Genomic DNA, 19,701 nt, shown 5'->3' on the forward strand with positions numbered 1-19,701 from the left:
GACCTCGCATACTCGCTTCTGATTGGAGGAAGTAGCTGTCGGTTCACGACTGCTAGAGCCGGGCTGTGCCGGTGTGAGAGGCGGGGCTAGCAGGCTGTGGCTCCTCCTTCTGCCTCCCAGCCTAGTCTCGCAGGGTCTGGCGGCGCAGTGCTGTACTAGGACCAGGGAAGCAGGAAAGAAAGGGGGTAAAACTGCTGCAGCGCCCCCTAGAGAGACAGGTGCGACGCCCGGAGTGTGACGGAGTGTGGTCCCTCCCTCCTCCCTGCTCCTGCCTGGAAGTGCTGGGCTCACTCCGGTCTTTGTGTTGTGGAGCTGGGTTAGAGCATGCTACTGGCTGCCATTCATCATCTCACTGCTCCCCCGCTCTAGTGACCTTCCTTCCCCGCTCTCCTCACACTCACAGATTGCAGCAGAGTTCTGCCATCTCGGATTTCTCTTCTTCTCTATTACCCCCCGCTGCTCGTATCCAGATTGCCCCCTCTGCCTCCACAGCACCCTCTGCCGGTGCCTCCTTTCCCCTAAGATGGCTTCTTTGTTCACCTCAAGACTCGTCTCCCAGAAAACTTCATCAGTGTGAGCTCTAGCTCCGGATAACTAGAGGGCAACTTGTAAGATTGGCATTGAATCAAGATCTATAAGAATCAGAAGAAATCCGAGACCCCAGGAAGGGCAAGAAAATGTCTACCCCAAGCAGGTTCAAGAAAGACAAAGAAATCATTGCAGAATATGAGACTCAAGTCAAAGGTAAAGCCCTGCCAGGGGTGGGTGCTAGTGTGGGCAGGGTGAGAGGCATGGTGCCTGCCAGTTACTGGTGGTATGTCTCCAGACTGCAGGAAAGCTGTGCTGTCATGTCTGATGGTAGTAACAGCAACACCGCCTTACAGCCTGCTATCAAATGGGGGCGCTGCTGAGGAGATCAGTGTGTGTGTGGCTGCTTCAGTCCATGAGGATCCTCTGGGTCTCTTCTGTAATCTATAACACTACAGGTGCTGCAGGCCATAAGTTGTTCCAACAGCATCACATTGTGGCCACAGTCTATAGTACTATATTGAGTTATGTTGTGGCTACAGTCCATAGTCGTCCATTGAGTTGCGGTGCGTGGCTGCGGTCCATAGAGTTGCGGTGCGTAGCTGCGGTCCATAGAGTTGCGGTGCGTGGCTGCGGTCCATAGAGTTGCGGTGCGTGGCTGCGGTCCATAGAGTTGCGGTGCGTGGCTGCGGTCCATAGAGTTGCGGTGCGTGGCTGCGGTCCATAGAGTTGCGGTGCGTGGCTGCGGTCCATAGAGTTGCGGTGCGTGGCTGCGGTCCATAGAGTTGCGGTGCGTGGCTGCGGTCCATAGAGTTGCGGTGCGTGGCTGCGGTCCATAGAGTTGCGGTGCGTGGCTGCGGTCCATAGAGTTGCGGTGCGTGGCTGCGGTCCATAGAGTTGCGGTGCGTGGCTGCGGTCCATAGAGTTGCGGTGCGTGGCTGCGGTCCATAGTACTCCCCTGAGTTGCGGTGTGTGCCCGTAGTCCATGGTAGTCTGTTGAGTTGCAGTGGCAAACTAGCATTAACCAGCCTTCCATTTTTTTGTTGACCTGCGAAACTGAATACTTTTATGACATGCTGACTGTTTTTATGCACTGGCAGCTCATAAACAGCCCCCAGGTTACGTACAAGATAGGTTCTGTAGGATTGTTCTTAAGTTGAATTTGTATGTAAGTTGGAACTGTATATTTTAAAGTCCAGACCAATTTTTTTGGTCTCTGTGACAATTGGATTTTAAAACTGTTGGGTTGTCATAAGGACCAGGATTAACAATAAAGCTTTATTGCAGACTCCTTTAATAACTATTATACATGTTTATTGTAGTCTAGGGCTAAAGTACAGTAAATTACCAATTACCAGAGGTCCATTTGTAACCAGAGGGCCTCCTGTATACACGGATCACATACAGGCTGCAAAAACTGAACTTTTTTATGATATGCTCCCTGAGAACAGTACATGTTTATCTGCAGGTAGCTTAAGGCCGGTTATACTAAGGGTGCAGGACACGTAGCTACTAGAAATTTGGACCTGACAGGTGTCTGGAATATGGAGATAGAGCTGGTATCTGACTATGCCTTTGTATAGTGCGCATTGATAAATTGGCCCCCTATTCTCAGGACTGACCCACAATTTCTTCTTTTGTTGTATGTATCTTTTGTTTTAGTACATAGGCTGTGTGAGTGCTCATATCCTTGTGTTTTCTTCATGTTTATTGATATAGTAAAGGCAGAGTTCTATATCTGTGTGCAGTTTTGTTATGTCCTTTCCTGTACATCTATTAAATAAAGAAACCTGCTAATGTCATCACTACAGTGTAAAGGGTAAAAGGGTGTCAGTGCCTGTGGGCCTGTGCCTACACTTGGTGACATGTTACCCCTTTAAATTGTTCCTTGTTGGATATGTTGGCTTTAAATTGTAGGTTTGGCACAGGTCAAGCAATATTTCTCACTTTTGGCTCTGCTTTGTGGAGAATATAATGGTTTGCTTTGTGAGAAATGCAGGTATCTTTTTTATATTACGGTACCTGATGAAAATGTTGCTTTGTTGGGTTTTCAGTTTTAAAAGGGGACTGTCTAAATTCCAAGAATCCATAAAAGCCAAAAGCATGTAAAGAGTTAACATAGCAAATTGCCCTATTCTTAGCCCTCTGACCCCCTCTGCTATTCTCCAGTCTATCCTTTTCCTGGTTTACTTTTCTGCAGCACTGCTGCAGCCAATCACTGACCCTGGCAGTATACAGTATACGCTGCTGAGGTCTGTGATTGGCTGCTGCACCGATGCTGATATTCAGACATCTAAACATCCCGTGGTAACATCTGTAACACAGCACTGGAAGCAGTGGTGGCTCAGGCTGATTTTATATAGACTATTGTATAGGTTATTGTATAGGTGTCCCTTGCATGTGGCAACTGTTTTTAATGACTTAGAAAACCTTTATTGTCTGTTTTCATTTGTTACAAAGTTTCCATTGGTCAAAAACCATTGTTTAGGTATCCAATCATCATTTCCTGTTGATTTGTTAATCATTTTTGTCCCAGCCCTGGCCACTATTATTAGTGGTGTGTTGTAGCTAGATGCATATGTTTCTACTTCACTTCATTGAGTTTAATGACTCATTCGGCTGGCGGGAGCCCTGCTTCTAATTAATGAAAACTGTTTTACATACTGTTTTGTGTACTCATTAAATATTGGTGCATTGATGTCTCTTATTAGTTTGTCATAGTCTCAGTATTGCTATGTGGTTTATGTACAGTCATGGTCTGCGTGGTTCTGGCGCACAGGACAAAAACTATTTGGCTAGAACTATAGTCATTCACAAAATTTCCTTACAGTCTGTGTATTATGCTAGGAGTTGTTCTTCATACAAATAAGTGCAGAATGTAAAAGGCATCTATTTTTATCATTTTTATATTATAACCTAATCCCGATAAAGAATAGCATCAATCAGACCTAAAAAGAGTCTTTAAGGGTTTATTTTTTGTTATTTTACTGGCAGGTGTTAGGTTAACATCTGCATTTTCATGGATAAAGTGGTGCGTCCAGTGACTGCTTGCATTCTCTGTTCTTTGCTGCTATTAAAACTAAAGAAGACTCCCCACTGGGAAAGCAACTATTCAGGGGATTCTTAAAGTCAGGAAAGTAACTGGTAGAAATATCAGCTGCAAAGTTGGAACCGCGAGAGGAAAAATGGTTGTCAAAATGATCAAACCAAAGCAATTGGTTGTCTTTCTGGATTTGTCATGTCCCAGTGTTTATTCTAGTTGACCAAATAAATAATAGAAGTCAATATATCACAACCTTTTCCATTCTTATCTCCATCATAGCGCCAGAACGGCGGACCCATCAGATGTTTAGAATGAGGGTGACTTTTTCCATCTGTAACACAGACTTCTATTTAGGCAGGATCTTATTCCAGTTTTTACAGTCACTTATGATCCCTTTGATGTCTTTTGCCCATCAGATGTATCGTAGTGTATCACACATTTTGCACATAAGGGCTTAATGTCTGCAGTGGATGCGCAACTTTTTAGATAAGTTGCACAAAAGGCTCAAATGTGACGCAACTAGTTCCTGGGATTTTTTTCTGCACCACTGAGGGATTGGAGTTGCTTTGTTCCTAAATTTGCCAATTTTTGCAACGTTGCACTCCAACATCTGTCTACTGCATCTGTAAGTTGTATGAACTTACATGAAAAGTTGTATGAAAAGTGGAGTGGGTTTGCAAATAGTCGCTCGCAAATCTCAAAATCAGCAGATAACAATTATCAGACCTTTTGAAAACTGAAATAACCGTAATGATACATCCCAACCTGTTGTCTCTAAGGGTGCTGTCACACATCACGTTCTTGGACCCTTTTAGAAATGCGTTTTTAAACGTTTACAATTTGTGTGGCTCATTTAAACCTGTTTATCTTCATTTCTAGAAGTGCAGAAAGCTGTGAAGCAGATTAAAACCAGCCAAACACATGATAAGCTCACAAAAACACTAACATTTTCAGTCCATTTAAAAACGGTCCAAGAACGTGACGTGTGGCAGCACCCTTAGGAAAGGTTTGGCCACTTTTGTCTGATTTTTATCTTGTAGTTACCACACTAATTTGGAATGGGGATAGGATTGTGTTCTTTGCCCAAGAACCAACGATACATCTAACTTATTTAGCCTCTGTGTTTTTTGAGAAGGTGAATTAAAGGTGACTTCTTAGAAAATGCTTTAGGTAAGCATGATTGGGCATGTACCTGACTAAAGCTGTGGGATAACATGTGATTATGCTATTTTTGTTGCTGAAAGACTTATAAAACAAGAGGTTAAATGTTCATGGATGAGCGCAGAGCATTCTTCTTTAGTTAGATACATTGGTGAATTTGGAGCTGTTGCCAAATGTTTACACAAAAATATGATACACAATATGACATCTGTTAGGGTGGTCTGTGGCAGTGTCGGTATCAAAAACCCTTGAGGCTCCATCTGACCCTTGGACCAGCAGCTGGAGTGCCTTGATATTGAGTAGTGTATAGAAACGCTGAACATGACTCATTGAAACTGGAATACAATGTATCTCTGATTTCTTATACATGGGCTTTGTGCTTACCCAAAATATATTGGCCTGAGCTAGTGGAACACAATGTAAAACATACATTTAGGATTAGCTGTCATACATTCATCCTCTTTTTTTCCACTCTTTAATATAGCCCCGGAGCATGGATGGAAGCCAGAAGCCAGGACGCTCAGCTCATGCCAAACACTATGTAAAATTATGACTATCTAGTAGCGAGTGATGGGAGCACATCCAAGATGGCTTTTATATCCATATTTTCCATAGCGTCCCCCATGACGGCCCCAACTGGAGGATGACCCTTGACCTCTGTAGGGACAGGAAGCAGAGAGGTTAAATACCCCACCCCGGCATCCGTACACCAGTGGCTTCCTGTCCCTACACAGGGCAGGTGGTAGAGAGAAGTCTCTCCTCATCCCCAGCGGTTGGGACGGTGAGGGGGGACCTAAGTGGCGCAGGGAGTCGTCCCTTACCCTAAGGCGGTCTCGGCCTCGATCGGACTTCGGTCCTTTCCTCTGCCACAAGCAGAGACGCCATTTTCTCCGGCTCTGCCCGCAGCTCTGCGCAGCTAAGGACACCCGGAGCGTGTCCATCGCAGAAGTCACGTGGAACCGGCTGCCGTCCGACTCTGGTGACGACTTCCGCCGGAAATGACGGGACCGGATGTGACGTCACGATGGCGCGGCCCGGAAACAGGAGCGTGGAGCGGTAAGATTCAAAAGCGAGATAGTCATGTTGATCTGAGGTCTAACAGTCGCTCCTTTAGCCCTGACTCAAGCATACCCTGAGATCGGACGCTATTCTAGGCATTTCCAGCCATCAAGGTCGGTTACATGCTGTTTTGTTGCCTCATATGTGTCTTATCCAGATCCAGGCCTATATACATGTGTGTGTCTCTCTTAGGGACCTGTGCAGTATATCCCTCATTTCAAGATACCTCAGGTACTCCTTTATTTGTATTCCAATTGGTTAATAGCAGAATTTATTTCACTTTCTGTTAAAATGTTTAGGCTTACTGATACCTGTGGTCCCACAATTGGGAATATGGAGACGCATGGCATGGAGGCTGCGAGTCTGGATCTCTTATCCTTGAACCCTGTAAGTAGGGTTAATTAGGGATAGGGTGGTGGGTCACCCACATATCCCTGTATTATCACATAGGGTCCGGTTAAGGACTAATTACTTCTCCTTCTCCTTGGTAGGAGCCCAGGGAAAAGGAGAAGGATAAAGGGAGAGCTAAAGATCAGTCGAGCGCGAAAAGAGCCGCTTCAAGGAAGTGCAACATGTGCTCAGAAAAGCTCCCTGCAGACTACAAAAAACCAGTCTGTAAAACCTGTGTGGATAACCTACTCAGAGAAGAGAGGTCTTCTTTTGTGGATGAAATGCGCAGTTTTATAAGGGATGAGGTTAAAACATCTATAGCTTCATCTATAACAGCTCTTATACCTCAAGAGCCTCTGCATAAAAGACAACGAGTTATGGAATCCATGTCAGACTCCGCATCGGACTCGGAAGGGACCAAGGAATCTATTGATATGGAGCCAGGACCATCCAATTCAGCATGTAAAATGGAATCTAGATATTTACTAGCTTCAGAAGATCTGGAACCACTTCTAAAGGCTATGAGGGATACCCTCAAGATCGAGGAGATAGAGGAAACTAAATCCATTCAAGATGAGTTATTTGGACTCCTTAAGGTTAAGAAGAGGCGAGTGTTTCCCATAAATAACACTCTTAAGGAGCTGATACTTGAAGAATGGAGAGAACCGGAGAGTAGAATCTCCATTTCTAGAGAGTTTAAAAACCGTCTCTCCTTTGATGAAACAGAAGCAAAAATTTGGAACTCTACCCCCAAAGTCGATGTTCAAGTCACCAAAATGACTAAAAAGACGGATCTTCCATTCGAGGATGCAATTCAGCTAAGGGATCCTCTGGATAGGAAGGCGGACAGCCTTCTAAAAAAGACATGGGAATGTGCCATGTTGAATCTAAAATCTAATATTACTACGACGTCCATGGCGCGCACTCTGTTTCATTGGATTTCAGAATTGGAAGGTCATGTTAGAGACGGCACTCCAAGAGAAATGTTATTGGGCACATTCTCCACCTTAAAAGCAGCTACAGCCTTCATTGCAGATGCCTCAGCGGAGGGAGTAAGGATAAGTGCCAAGGAAGGGGCACTGTCAAATTCGGTTAGAAGGTCACTCTGGCTTCGCCAATGGACCGGTGATTTCAGGTCAAAATCAAAGTTATGTGGAATTCCATTCGAGGGGGAATATCTTTTCGGTTCGGAACTCGACACGCTTTTGGAGAAGGCGGCGGATAGGAAAAAGGGGTTCCCGGAGTCCAGGAGTAACCCCAGGAAACAGCCCTTTCGGGACGCTAAGGACAGAAAACAGCCCTTTAGAGGGAAAGGCAAGCAAGGTAGATGGAGCTACCCTAAAGGAGGGAAAGGAAGAGGCTTCCTACTCAGTGCCAGCAACTCTGCCCCGGCTTATAGAAAACAATGACGCCAGGGTGGGGGGAAGACTGTTAAAGTTCCACTCTCAATGGACTCAAATAACATCAAACCCCTGGATACTAAGTATTCTTCGGGAAGGTTACCATTTAGAATTGACTTCTCTTCCTCCCAGAAAATTTGTTCTGACCAAGCAGCCCTCAGAAAATCTCTCAGACTCATTGTGGTTGGAGATACAAAAACTAATTCGACTGGACGTCATCATCCCGGTAGCTCAAAAACAGTTAAGAGAGGGACACTACTCCCCCCTCTTCTTAATAAAAAAACCGAACGGTGCCTTCAGAATGATTTGCAATCTAAAAAGATTAAACAGCCATATACTCTATCGAAAATTCAAGATGGAAACCGTGAGCTCGGCTGTCGTCCTGATACAACAAGGAGCATTTATGTGTACAATAGACCTGAGAGATGCATATTACCATGTGCCGATACATCCAAAATCTCAGAAGTTCCTCAGATTTGCAGTTCGATCGCCTTGGGGAGAAGAGGTCCACTACCAGTACAAGGCACTGCCCTTTGGGATTTCTTCAGCCCCAAGGACATTCACAAAGATCATGGTCGAGGTGATAGCTTATCTGAGGAAAAAAGGGATACTAGTCATCCCCTACCTGGACGATCTGCTAGTGGTGGCCGGTTCAGAACAGGAGCTAATACGCCACCGAGATATTACAAGGACAATCCTACAACAGTTAGGATGGATGATAAATCTGGAAAAATCCAGACTAGTCCCAAATACAAAAGTCGTGTTTCTAGGAACATTGTTGGATTCGATCCAGCAGATGTCCTTTTTGCCACCAGAAAAAGCAGCAAGACTGAGACAACAGATTATGACGTTTCAAAAAAGGAATCATTGCACAATAAGGGAAGCCATGAGGATACTGGGGCTTATGACATCCTCCATTCAAAGCGTACAGTGGAGTCAAAGTCACACCAGAGCCCTTCAAAACTGGGTTTTGACCTCCTGGGACAAAAATCCCCAACACTTGAATCAGAAAGTCCAGATATCGATAGCAGTCAAGCAGTCCCTGGAGTGGTGGACAGATACTTCAAACCTGGAAAGAGGAGTGTCATGGCATCCCTGGCCAGTGATAAACATTCAGACGGACGCAAGTCAGTCAGGTTGGGGAGCAGACATAGCAGGGCGACCCATTCAGGGGCTATGGCCATCGACAATCAGATCCCGTTCCTCGAACTTTCGAGAATTAAGAGCTGTCCTGGAGACTTTAAGAGCCAGCACTCAAAGCCTGAAGGAGAGCCATATAAGAATTTACTCAGACAACACCACCACAGTGGCGTATCTCCGTCATCAGGGGGGTACCAGGAACCCAGATCTCCTCAGTCTCTCAGACAAAATATTTGCTTGGGCAGAAGCAAACATCTGCTCTCTCTCAGCCACCCATCTAAAGGGGGAAAAGAATTTAATAGCGGACTATCTGAGTCGTCAGACTATAGACCACAACGAATGGTGCTTGAACGAGAACATCTTTCTACATCTCACACAAAAATGGGGACAACCAGTGACAGATCTCTTTGCCTCCAGCAAAAATACCAAGGTTCCCCATTTCTTCTCTCTGGAACCAAATACTCCGTTTGGCCAGAGGGATGCCTTCAGTCAAACTTGGAGTGGGCCTCTAATGTATGCTTTTCCTCCTATACCTCTCATAGCGAGAGTTGTTCAAAAGATCAGAGAAGACCAAGCGAAAGTTATTCTCGTTGTTCCCTGGTGGCCAAAGAGGAACTGGTTTCCGTGGCTAGGGAAGATGGCATTAGAAGAACCTGTCAGGCTGGAACCAGTAAACAATCTCCTATTCCAGGGTCCAGTGTACCATCCAAATCCACAGGCTCTCCAGCTCTCGGCGTGGATCCTGAAAGGATGTTGCTGATTGCCAAAGGACTGTCAAGCGAGGTAATTTCTACACTTAAAGCAAGCCGCAAACCAGTCACCCACAAGATCTATTCAAGAATATGGGGTAAATTTGTATCCTTTTGTGGTAGGACTCCTCCTAACCAACTATCCCCTAATATTTCACAGGTGCTAGACTTCCTGCAGGCGGGATTCGACAAGGGCCTAAAAACGAGTTCTTTAAAAGTCCAGATTTCAGCCCTCAGTGCCTTTTTCGACACCTCATTAGCAGAAAACAGATGGATCCAAAGGTTTGTCAAAGCTACTGCTAGACTAAGACCACATATAAAGCAAAATATCCCAAACTGGGATCTTTCGTTAGTGCTAGACTACCTCACAAAAATACCATTTGAACCTCTCGAGACGGTTAAACTCAGAGAATTAACTCTGAAAATTTCCTTTCTCATAGCCATAACAACAGCTAGGCGTGTAGGGGAAATCCAGAGTTTATCAATTAAAGAACCATATCTTAGACTGTGTGAGGATAAAATTGTGCTAATGTTAGATAAAACCTTCACACCTAAAGTAGCATCATCTTTTCATCGTAATCAAGAGATTGTTCTACCTTCCTTCTGCCAGAACCCAAAGCATGCCAAAGAACGGGAGTGGCATACATTGGATGTCAGAAGATGCCTGCTACATTATCTCGAAGAGACCAAATCCTGGAGAAAGGACGACAACATTCTCCTACAATTTAGGGGAAAAAACAAAGGCAGAAAAGCTTCAAAAGCATCCATCGCCAGGTGGATCAGAACGGTCATCAAAGAAGCTTATGATGCCAACAACCTGGACATTTCAGGGACTATTAGGGCCCACTCGACCAGAGGGGTGGCAGCCTCTTGGGCGGAAAAACGTGGGGCCTCTCTAGAGGACATATGTAGAGCAGCCACCTGGTCTACTCACCTGACTTTTGCTAAACACTATAGGCTAGATGTCCAAAGTGCTAGAGACCTAACCTTCGGAAGGAAGGTCTTACAAGCTGTTGTCCCCCCCTAACTATGTAATCTGGTACATCTCCAGTTGGGGCCGTCATGGGGGACGCTATGGAAAAAGAGAATTATTCTCACCGTTAATTCGGTTTCCATTAGTCCACCATGACGGCCCATATATATTTCCCACCCTGTATTTTGATTAAGTTAAAATTGCCTATTTGTTATTTGTGAATTGATAACATACAATAAATGGGTTGCATCCAAGGCCGGTGTAGTTATTTGGTAGCCACTGGTGTACGGATGCCGGGGTGGGGTATTTAACCTCTCTGCTTCCTGTCCCTACAGAGGTCAAGGGTCATCCTCCAGTTGGGGCCGTCATGGTGGACTAATGGAAACCGAATTAACGGTGAGAATAATTCTCTTTTTCATCCATTATTTTCCATTTGGTCTTTTAAGTTAACAAATGTGTGCTTACTGGCCTATAACCATTCCAGCAAAAGGACAATAAGTAACATGATGGGAGTTGTGTTCTCCTTTGAACCTTTATAGTTTGGCCAATCTGGTGCCTGCAGGTGTTTTTTCTTTTTTCTCCCCTTGTGTTCTGTGATTTAAAAACTTTTGGATTTTGTTTGCTTGAAATCAGTGGTTATATATAGTATACTGTCCCCTCTGTAGTTAGGGCAGATGGCAAAGCTTAAACCATGTCAACCATTTGCCTTAAAAAAAACAGGGCCCTTTAAACTCAGCATGGGGCCATTGTCAAACACTGCTGGGCGGAGGTGTCATTCTCTGTCATATGGCGGTGAAGTAGAAGTAAACTTGAATCATGCACCATATCAGGAATAAAGAATAATAGGAAATGATGATGGATTTCTCTTCTCCACATTAAAATGAGGGTTTTATGTGTTTTACAGCATGACATGAATATGAATTTACAGGCAGATCCCGGGTTATGAATTTGTATGTAAGTCAAAACTGTATATTTTTTAATTGTAGCTCCAGAAAAAATGTATTTTTGCACCAGTGACAATTGGAAGTTCAAAATTTTTTGCCATAATTGGACCAAGGATTATTAATAAAACTTCATTGCAGACACTTTGCAGCTAATTATTGCAGTCTGGGACTATAGTAAAGCACCCAGAGAGCTTCACCAGAGGTCACATTGGGTAAAGAGGACCAGTCCGTTGGGTTCCCTTAAGTAGGGGACCGCCTGTACTTGCATAAAATAAATGGCGGATGCATAAGAAAACTTAGACTTCTGCTGGGAAGAGGAGGTTATTCTTAGGAATCAGATTCTTATAAAATAGTCTTAAATGGAAACTGGACCTTTACATCTAAACATATTGGAAATGTTAATGTCTATGGGCAGTGTTATAAACGGATCAGAATGTGTAATCCAACAGCTGTCAAGTCTGGTAAATGCATGTAAATTGCAGGGGAAGTAGATGCACATTCATCTTTATAACTACTTTTTTTAGTCTGTGTGTTTGATGTTATGGACTTCAGCAGACACTAGGGAGAACAAATATAGGTCACTACAAATAGGGGGAGAAAAAAAGGAAAGGGGCACTCCCAACGGCAGTCCTATCGAGAAGGGTGCACTTTTTTGCTCCTCTGTGCCTTTTCTGTTGGAAGACTAGTGACATATATTTCATGCGGTGGTGCTCATGCCCTTAACTGCAAAAAGTATACAGTGACTTGTCCATGTACAATGTAGAAAGAAAGAAGGCTAGGCACTCACCACATCTTCTTTAAAATATCTTCTTTATTCAAGCATCTTTAAAAATCGGCATATACAGGGAGGGGAGAATAGCGTGCTGTGGAGAGTTCTAGGGACGAGTCGTTTCGCGTTGCTGTCAACGCTTCATCTTGCCTGAAGCCCTTGGTTTTCGCGCTCGATTTTTAAATCGGGCCGCCCAAGATGGCTTGGACACACCTTCACCTTAACAAACATGTGATTGGTTAAAAACAAAAAAGGGGCGGGGTGATGTCACATCAACTCCGCCCTGTTAGCAAGCTGCGTTGTCGGACCTGAGTGGAGACTGCTGCGATACTCGCGGCCAATCGGATTAGAGCATTACTGGCGAGTAGGAGGAGTCTCGCTAAAAAGCGTAGACGGGTCTAAAGGGAGGGTACATTATACCGTCCGACCTGAATGGAGACTACTAGACTTACTCAGAACCAATTAGGTCAAGATACTATTGCTGGGTAGGAGGAGTTTCGCTAGGTAGCGAGGACAAGCCTAAGGGGAGGCAGGAATTGCTGACGTCACAGAATATGGGCGTTGTTTAGTCGGATGGACAGAGGAATCGGGAGAGGGCCTGGCAAGATTACAGTATGACTTGAAAGGGCAGAGATATATAATACACATATCTAATGATGGGCTAAAACGTAATACATTGCTTTTACATGTAGCGGTGTTCTACAGCCTCGTTACAGAGTATGATTTAATCACCCATTGCTACGTTTCTGCAGTTCTATTATGCAGTGTAACATATTTAAATGTCATATTTCAGACCCTATACAAACAGGTGGTATAGTAAGAAAGTGCATATGTAGAAGTATGCTGGTGGTAGGTTTTGACATCCTTTCTATAGAAATGCTCCCATCTCGTTTTTATCATTTAAGCCTAGGTGTCCTAGTGCTTCTGTTTTTATGATCCATTGGGCTTCCTTTCTCAATAACAACTTATGTCGATCTCCTCCGTACGTAGGTATGGGGACTTGTTCCAGGCCTGCAAATGTAAGTAAATTAACATTCCCTTTGTGCGTTGTTTGTATATGCTCGATCAGGCGAGGCGCTCCTTTGCCACTGACTATTGAGTGTTTGTGTTCCCTAAATCTTGTGAACATGGCTCTAGTGGTTTGACCTATATAAAATCGCTTGCATGGGCAGAAGACGGCATAGACAACGTAGCATGTTCTACAAGTTATGAATTGTTTGATTCGGTGCTCTATTCCTCCTATTTTAAGCAGATTTCCTGTCAGCATTTGTGTGCAGTGGTTGCAGCTACCACATTTGTAGTTTCCAATTGGAATGCTTGTATTCAGCCAGTTTTCTTCTCTTGACATCTTTGGGAGTCTACTGCGGACCAAGTGGTCCTTGATCGTGTTGCTCCTACGGAATGTGATCAGTGGTCCATTCTCTGCTACGGTTTTTAGTATAGGGTCAGATTTTATCATGTACCAGTTCTTTTTGATAGCGTTTTTTATTTTTGGAGCCAAAGCGTTATATTCAAATGAAAATATAAAGTTTTCGGATTTTTTAGGCTTATGGGCTTTGTTCAGTAGTTGTTCTGGAGTCATTTCTAAGGCTTTTTTAAAAGCTTGTTTCAGGGTATATTGTGGATACCCTCGTCTCAGTAGACGGTCTGTAAGTTCTTTTGCTTGGACTTGGAACTGATTATCATCACTGTTTATACGTCTAAGACGAATGAACTGGCCGTAAGGAATTGCTTTTTTTACGTGGTTCGGGTGGTAGCTGGAATAATGTAAATATGAGTTAGTAGCGGTTGGTTTCCTGTACATGGTGGTTGTAATACTGTTGTTTTCTATATGCACTTCGACGTCTAGGAATTCGATTCTCTGAGAGTCTATTTTATGGGTGAATGCCATGTTCATTAAATTCTGGTTTAAGTAAGACATGAAATCTGCAAATTCATTGGTATTGCCTGACCAAACAATGAAGATGTCATCTACATAGCGATGATATGTTATAATATTTTTGAGGAATGGATTGCTGGATGTATATATGTATTTGTCTTCGAGGTAGCCTAAGAATATATTGGCATAAGTACATGCTGCAGGGGTACCCATGGCAGTACCTACCAGTTGTCTATACCATATATCAGCGAATTGGAATGTGTTGTTGGATAATATGAAAAGCATAGCCTCACAGATAAAGGAAATTACATCGCTGTCTTTTTTTGCATTAGTGAGTATGTTTCTGATGGCCTCTATGCCTATTAAGTGCGGGATTCTGCTGTAAAGGCTTTCTACGTCTATTGTCGCTAACAATGCCTCTCCTTGCCATGTACTTTTTCTGGTTATTTTCAGAAACTCATTTGTATCTTTCAAATAGGACGGGATTTTTTGTAATAGTGGCCGGAGCATCCAATCTATGTATTTGGATAATGGTTCTGTGATTGAGCCGATGCCGGCAACAATCGGGCGCCCTGGTGGGTTTGTGCTGGATTTATGAATTTTTGGTAAAAAATACCAGCTTGGTTTGTTTGGGTAAGGAGGTATTAATTTCTCTGCCGTAGTACGAGAAATCACGCCTTTTATAACGTAGGTTCTTAATAGGGATTCTAATTTACATTTGGTTTTAGGGATGGGATTATGATCTAGTCGTTCGTAGTTTTGGGGGTCTTTTAATTGTCTTTCTGCTTCTTTGATATAGTTATCGCGGGTCATTATTACAGTGTTGCCCCCTTTATCTGCCCTCTTTATGACCAATTGTTTATTATTTTTTAGCCATTTTAATGCTCTCCTTTCTTTTTCAGAAATATTGTCACTTTCTGTCTCTGTTATTAGTGATTTAATATCTTGTATTACTTTTTGTTGGAACAGGTCAATAGAGCTGCCTGGTGTAATGGGTGGATTGAAAGTAGATGGATTACCCCCTTTAAATGGTTCTACTTCTAGATGTTCTTTATTCTCTCCTTCTGTGAGGGCTAGTAGACATTCGGATTCTATCTCATTAGGAGGGTTATGTACAAAAAAACCTAAAGGACCTATATTTATTGGGAGTTCTCCTTTCTCTTTGTTCTTCTCTTTACGTGTATTTAGATTAGAGAACCATTTTTTTAAGTTCATTTTTCTTACTCCTTTGAAAAGGTCAATTTCGAAATTGACCTGATCAAAGTTTTGTTTTAGGCCATAGTTCAGGCCTTTTGATAATACTGTAAGGCAGTCGTCGTTAAGAGTGTATTCTGTGAGATTTATGACGGTTAATTCTTCTTTTTCTTCTGTTATCGTCTCCAAGAGACTTGTTTCCTTTTTTTCTCTGTATTTGTTCTTCTTTCTGCCTCTCCTGGTGGTCCTCCTAAAGGGATGTCTCTCTTTATACTATCTGTCTTGCTACTGATTTGAGAGGGGGGTTCTTCTGATGCGCTGGACTCCGAGTCTGTCGTCCAGTAATCTTTTTGTTTTCTTTTTTCAAATCGTCTTTTCATCTTTTTTTGTCGCTGAGTACCCCAGTCAAAGATTTTTCCATTGTCAAAGTCCTGTTTGTCTCGTATGTATTTGTCCCTTTTGCGGTCCTTTATGTCTGCTTGTATTGGTAGAAGTCGTTTTTCTATTTTTTTAAGAAATATTTGCATTTGTTGCTCTGATATTCTTCCTCTTAGCTCAATTTTAGCTTTACATAAGTCCTCCGTGACCTTTCCGTACTCGGTTTCATTCCTTCGTAGAGTTAGTTTAGTAAGATTTATTGAATGATCCAAGTGCAATTGCTTCCATTCTGCTACGAAATCTTGGCCGCGAGTATCGCAGCAGTCTCCACTCAGGTCCGACAACGCAGCTTGCTAACAGGGCGGAGTTGATGTGACATCACCCCGCCCCTTTTTTGTTTTTAACCAATCACATGTTTGTTAAGGTGAAGGTGTGTCCAAGCCATCTTGGGCGGCCCGATTTAAAAATCGAGCGCGAAAACCAAGGGCTTCAGGCAAGATGAAGCGTTGACAGCAACGCGAAACGACTCGTCCCTAGAACTCTCCACAGCACGCTATTCTCCCCTCCCTGTATATGCCGATTTTTAAAGATGCTTGAATAAAGAAGATATTTTAAAGAAGATGTGGTGAGTGCCTAGCCTTCTTTCTTTCTACATTGTACATAAATATAGGTCACTATTTGACCGCATTTTGTGCCTCGGACTAGATAGATGTCCTTGGTACAGTTGGCATGGTCACTGGTTCAGCAGATCAGCTCAGGCAGTGTTACAGCTACTGTACACCCAGTAGAATATGTGCTTATATCTCTATTACATTCTTCCCATTTCACTGTGGTTTTGTAAACCACAACATGTAACATTATATTTAATCTTGAATATTAATATTTGGCCAGCCCTTGCGCTTTCGAACCCTTCCTCCATTATATTGAAAATGTACAATTCACACTACTGCATATGTTCCTTATGTCAGCATGCTGTTATAAACTAGTGAAATAACCTATTATTGTGGACTCGTCAGCTATGATACATACATCTGAGTACAGTGGGCTCCAATAAAGTAAGTTTTTGTTCCACCGTTGTATTATATATAGGATAGAGCAGTAATAATAAAGATTATCCACCATTCCGGGTTCAGGCATAAGACAAAATCATGTGCATTGCCCCTGTACAGAGTATTGACAGGGCTCTCCTGACCATGGGTAGTGCGTGGTATTGAAAGTAAGTTCCATTCTGTAGATACACCTTTTTTTGGAGAGTTCAGCTGTTATGAATGCAGTGGTAGACTGTATTACTAATCCAGAGCTACACCAGGTAATGTAGTTTGTATGTGCTTGTTATGTAGATTAATCTTGCATGTAAATGTGACCTAATCTTTAATGGAATGTGTTGGGGAATGTGTAAAATAGTGACCAAGATGGCTTGGGAGGTAAACAATGCTGATATTCACCTCCAACGATCCCATTCTGATGCATCTGGTTTTTCATAAATCACAATTAATAAACCCAAACAGTTGTCTCCATTAATCATGTTCATAAAGCAATATATTTTTTTTCTGCCAAAGCATGATAAATATCCTCTCAAACCATACAGCATATCTGAAGGCAGTTCCTTTATTGCTCGCCAGCTGATGGTAGGAAGTGTATATTCTGGGCAATGTAATGTTCTGTAATGTTTTTAGCCTTAATTGGACATTTTTTTTTCATTTGGTCTTATTCACACACTGCAGATGTGATCAGAATTTTGTATCCATATTTTGAGGCTAAAATCGGAAGTGGATGCAAGAATCTGACGAAATCTACAATTTGTGAATGAGGGCTTGGTGCGCCGTTGCTGTTCTTTTTCCATTGAGATTTTGCTGTGAATCACCTCTGCGATAGGGCTGTGTTCAGAAACAATTGGATATAGATGTTTCAGTCTGCTGAGCACTTGACAGGGGGAATTGAACATAAGAAAAGTGCTTGATTATTATTTTTAGAGCATTGCTGTCTGCCGCTGAAGGTTTTGTTGTCCTTGCAGTGATGTGATAATGAGACCTTACATTTTCGAGGTAATATTTTCCTCCGTGTTGCGCTGCGTTGCTGTCTACGTGAGCTGTGAAAACGTTTTTTTGGCTGGCACACGTAGATTTATGTCTATTTTTAAAGACAAAGCAATTAGACTTGGTGTAAAAATATCCGTGAGTCAGAATCTACGTCTGAATATGTCGGTGTTCAGTATATAAATTATAATATGCATATATTTTTATGTCAATTTTTGGCCATTTTTACCATCAGTCAGAAAAGTGTACACCTTAGATATTATTTATGATTTCATGTATATAGTCTATATATTGTTATAGTGATAAACAGCAGAAATGTATTCATCTTTCATTCATCCTTTTTACCTATATTTGCTTGCAGGCTATAAGTTTATCGCCAAAATAGATATCAAAGAGAAAAGTAACTTTGTAAGTTATTTTTTTTTTTTTTAAAGTTCTAGTTTTGTAGTTACAGATCCTATACAGAGCAAAATGGAGTGGAATGGAGCCACTGATTGGTTGTAGCAGTTCCATGACCAAAGACGCTGGAACGGGAAGATGTGTTCTATAGAAAAGCCTGTAAAATAAATGTTGAGTCCCTCTACTAAGCCATTACATGGTGCCATTCAAGTCAATGGATGGGCCTGTAATGCAGGAAAGGATAGTTCATCTAGAGTCTTTGTGTCTCTCTACTCTTCCCCGGAATCCTGGATTCTTCTGTAGAGAGAATCAAATTGGACACAACTTGTTAATATATTACCTTGTGTGCTCCTATAGAGGTAGACTTCATAGGCACATTGTGATCCTAACCTAAGTCTTCCCCTTTGATTGATCTGGGCTCTATGACCTGTATAGCAGATGGATAGCGCCTCCACCTCTGTGTCTTTCACTATCAGTCAGAGCTGTCATTTTCATTGACTTAATGGGGGGTTTCTGTTGCTGTCTGTCGATCTTGTCTTTGTTCCTACAGTCATATTTCTTTTTGGTCAGCACCTACACCTGTTCATTGAACACTGTACAAATACTGGCATTTGTATAAACCCCCTCAAAGCCACCCTTTATTTTTTTTTGCAACTCAGGTTTTATTTTGTATTTTGCTATGGTCGGCAAATGTTCACAGTCAATAAAACCCAATGCAAGTTCATAATCTCTTTACATACAACCCTTTTCTAAATAAAATGGGCGCAATAAACTGCTTTTTAAGATAAATTTGCCCACTGACTTATTCAGGGTTTATATCCTAATACTGTGATTTTTATTTGCTCTAAAGGGGTTGTACCAAGATTATTTGGAACCGCTTATCCTCAGTAACTCTCAGCAGTTGTTTCCCCACCGATCACAAAAACAAGGTTCCAGTTCTTACTAATTAAATGAAGTGGAAGGTCCTTACGCTCCATTCAATATCATGAGTGTCATAAATTGTCGGCTATTTGTGTCTTGCCCATTTAATACCTATGAGAGAGCTGGAGATTGCTGAGGCCTGTTTTTGACAATTTTCGGACGCTACCATAATATTGAATGGCATGCTCAATTTTCCTCTTCATTCAGTTATTCGGAACGGGACTCCTTTTCTTGTGGTTGTGAGAGTCCCATCAGTCGGATCCCCACAAAACAACTTGTTATAACTTGGTGCAAACAATAAAATGCCTTCTGCAGAGGAAAATTTGACATTTGCGTAGTTATGCAGTGCACATCTTCACTGATAGCAGCATTTTGTTATGGTAGCCTTCGGCTGACATCAATGTCTTCCCACATAAGTGAATGATTTGTTGTACCGCTTAATGTCGTTTTCTGGATTTGTCAAATAATAAATTAAGATAAATAATTAAAATGAATCAAAAGATTCACTTAATTTCATAAAGCAAAAGCATTACAGCATGATGGTGGGGGTCCTGCCTCTTGGAACCCTACTGATCCTTTAAATTAAGCCATTAGTTCTAGGAATGTCATTTTTCTTTATGTTGAACTGTAAATCCTATGGTGATTCTGCTTTTCAGGAACGTGTAGTGTCGTTGCAGCTGCCACTAGGAAATACCCTCTGGACTTGATGGATTTTGATTCCATGTGAAAGCTCCTAAG

The 19,701-nt window shown here is 42.4% G+C and overlaps 1 protein-coding gene across 5 annotated transcripts in view; it reads left to right on the forward strand.

The window, feature by feature from the left end:
• The first annotated feature begins 56 nt into the window (after nucleotides 1–56).
• Nucleotides 57–19,701, forward strand: part of SRGAP1 (SLIT-ROBO Rho GTPase activating protein 1) — a 94,762-nt gene continuing 75,117 nt past the window's right edge. For 2 of the 5 annotated variants that reach the window (XM_072146610.1, XM_072146612.1), the window contains exon 1: nucleotides 66–744. In XM_072146610.1, coding sequence (XP_072002711.1) covers nucleotides 678–744 — 67 coding nt within the window. In that variant the 5' untranslated portion in view covers nucleotides 66–677. Of the gene's footprint in view, nucleotides 745–19,701 lie in introns of all 5 variants that reach the window. The other 3 variants (XR_011854894.1, XM_072146609.1, XM_072146613.1) reach the window with 3 other exon arrangements.

Source organism: Engystomops pustulosus, chromosome 4 (assembly GCF_040894005.1).
Source record: "Engystomops pustulosus chromosome 4, aEngPut4.maternal, whole genome shotgun sequence".
Taxonomy (NCBI): Eukaryota; Metazoa; Chordata; class Amphibia; order Anura; family Leptodactylidae; genus Engystomops; species Engystomops pustulosus.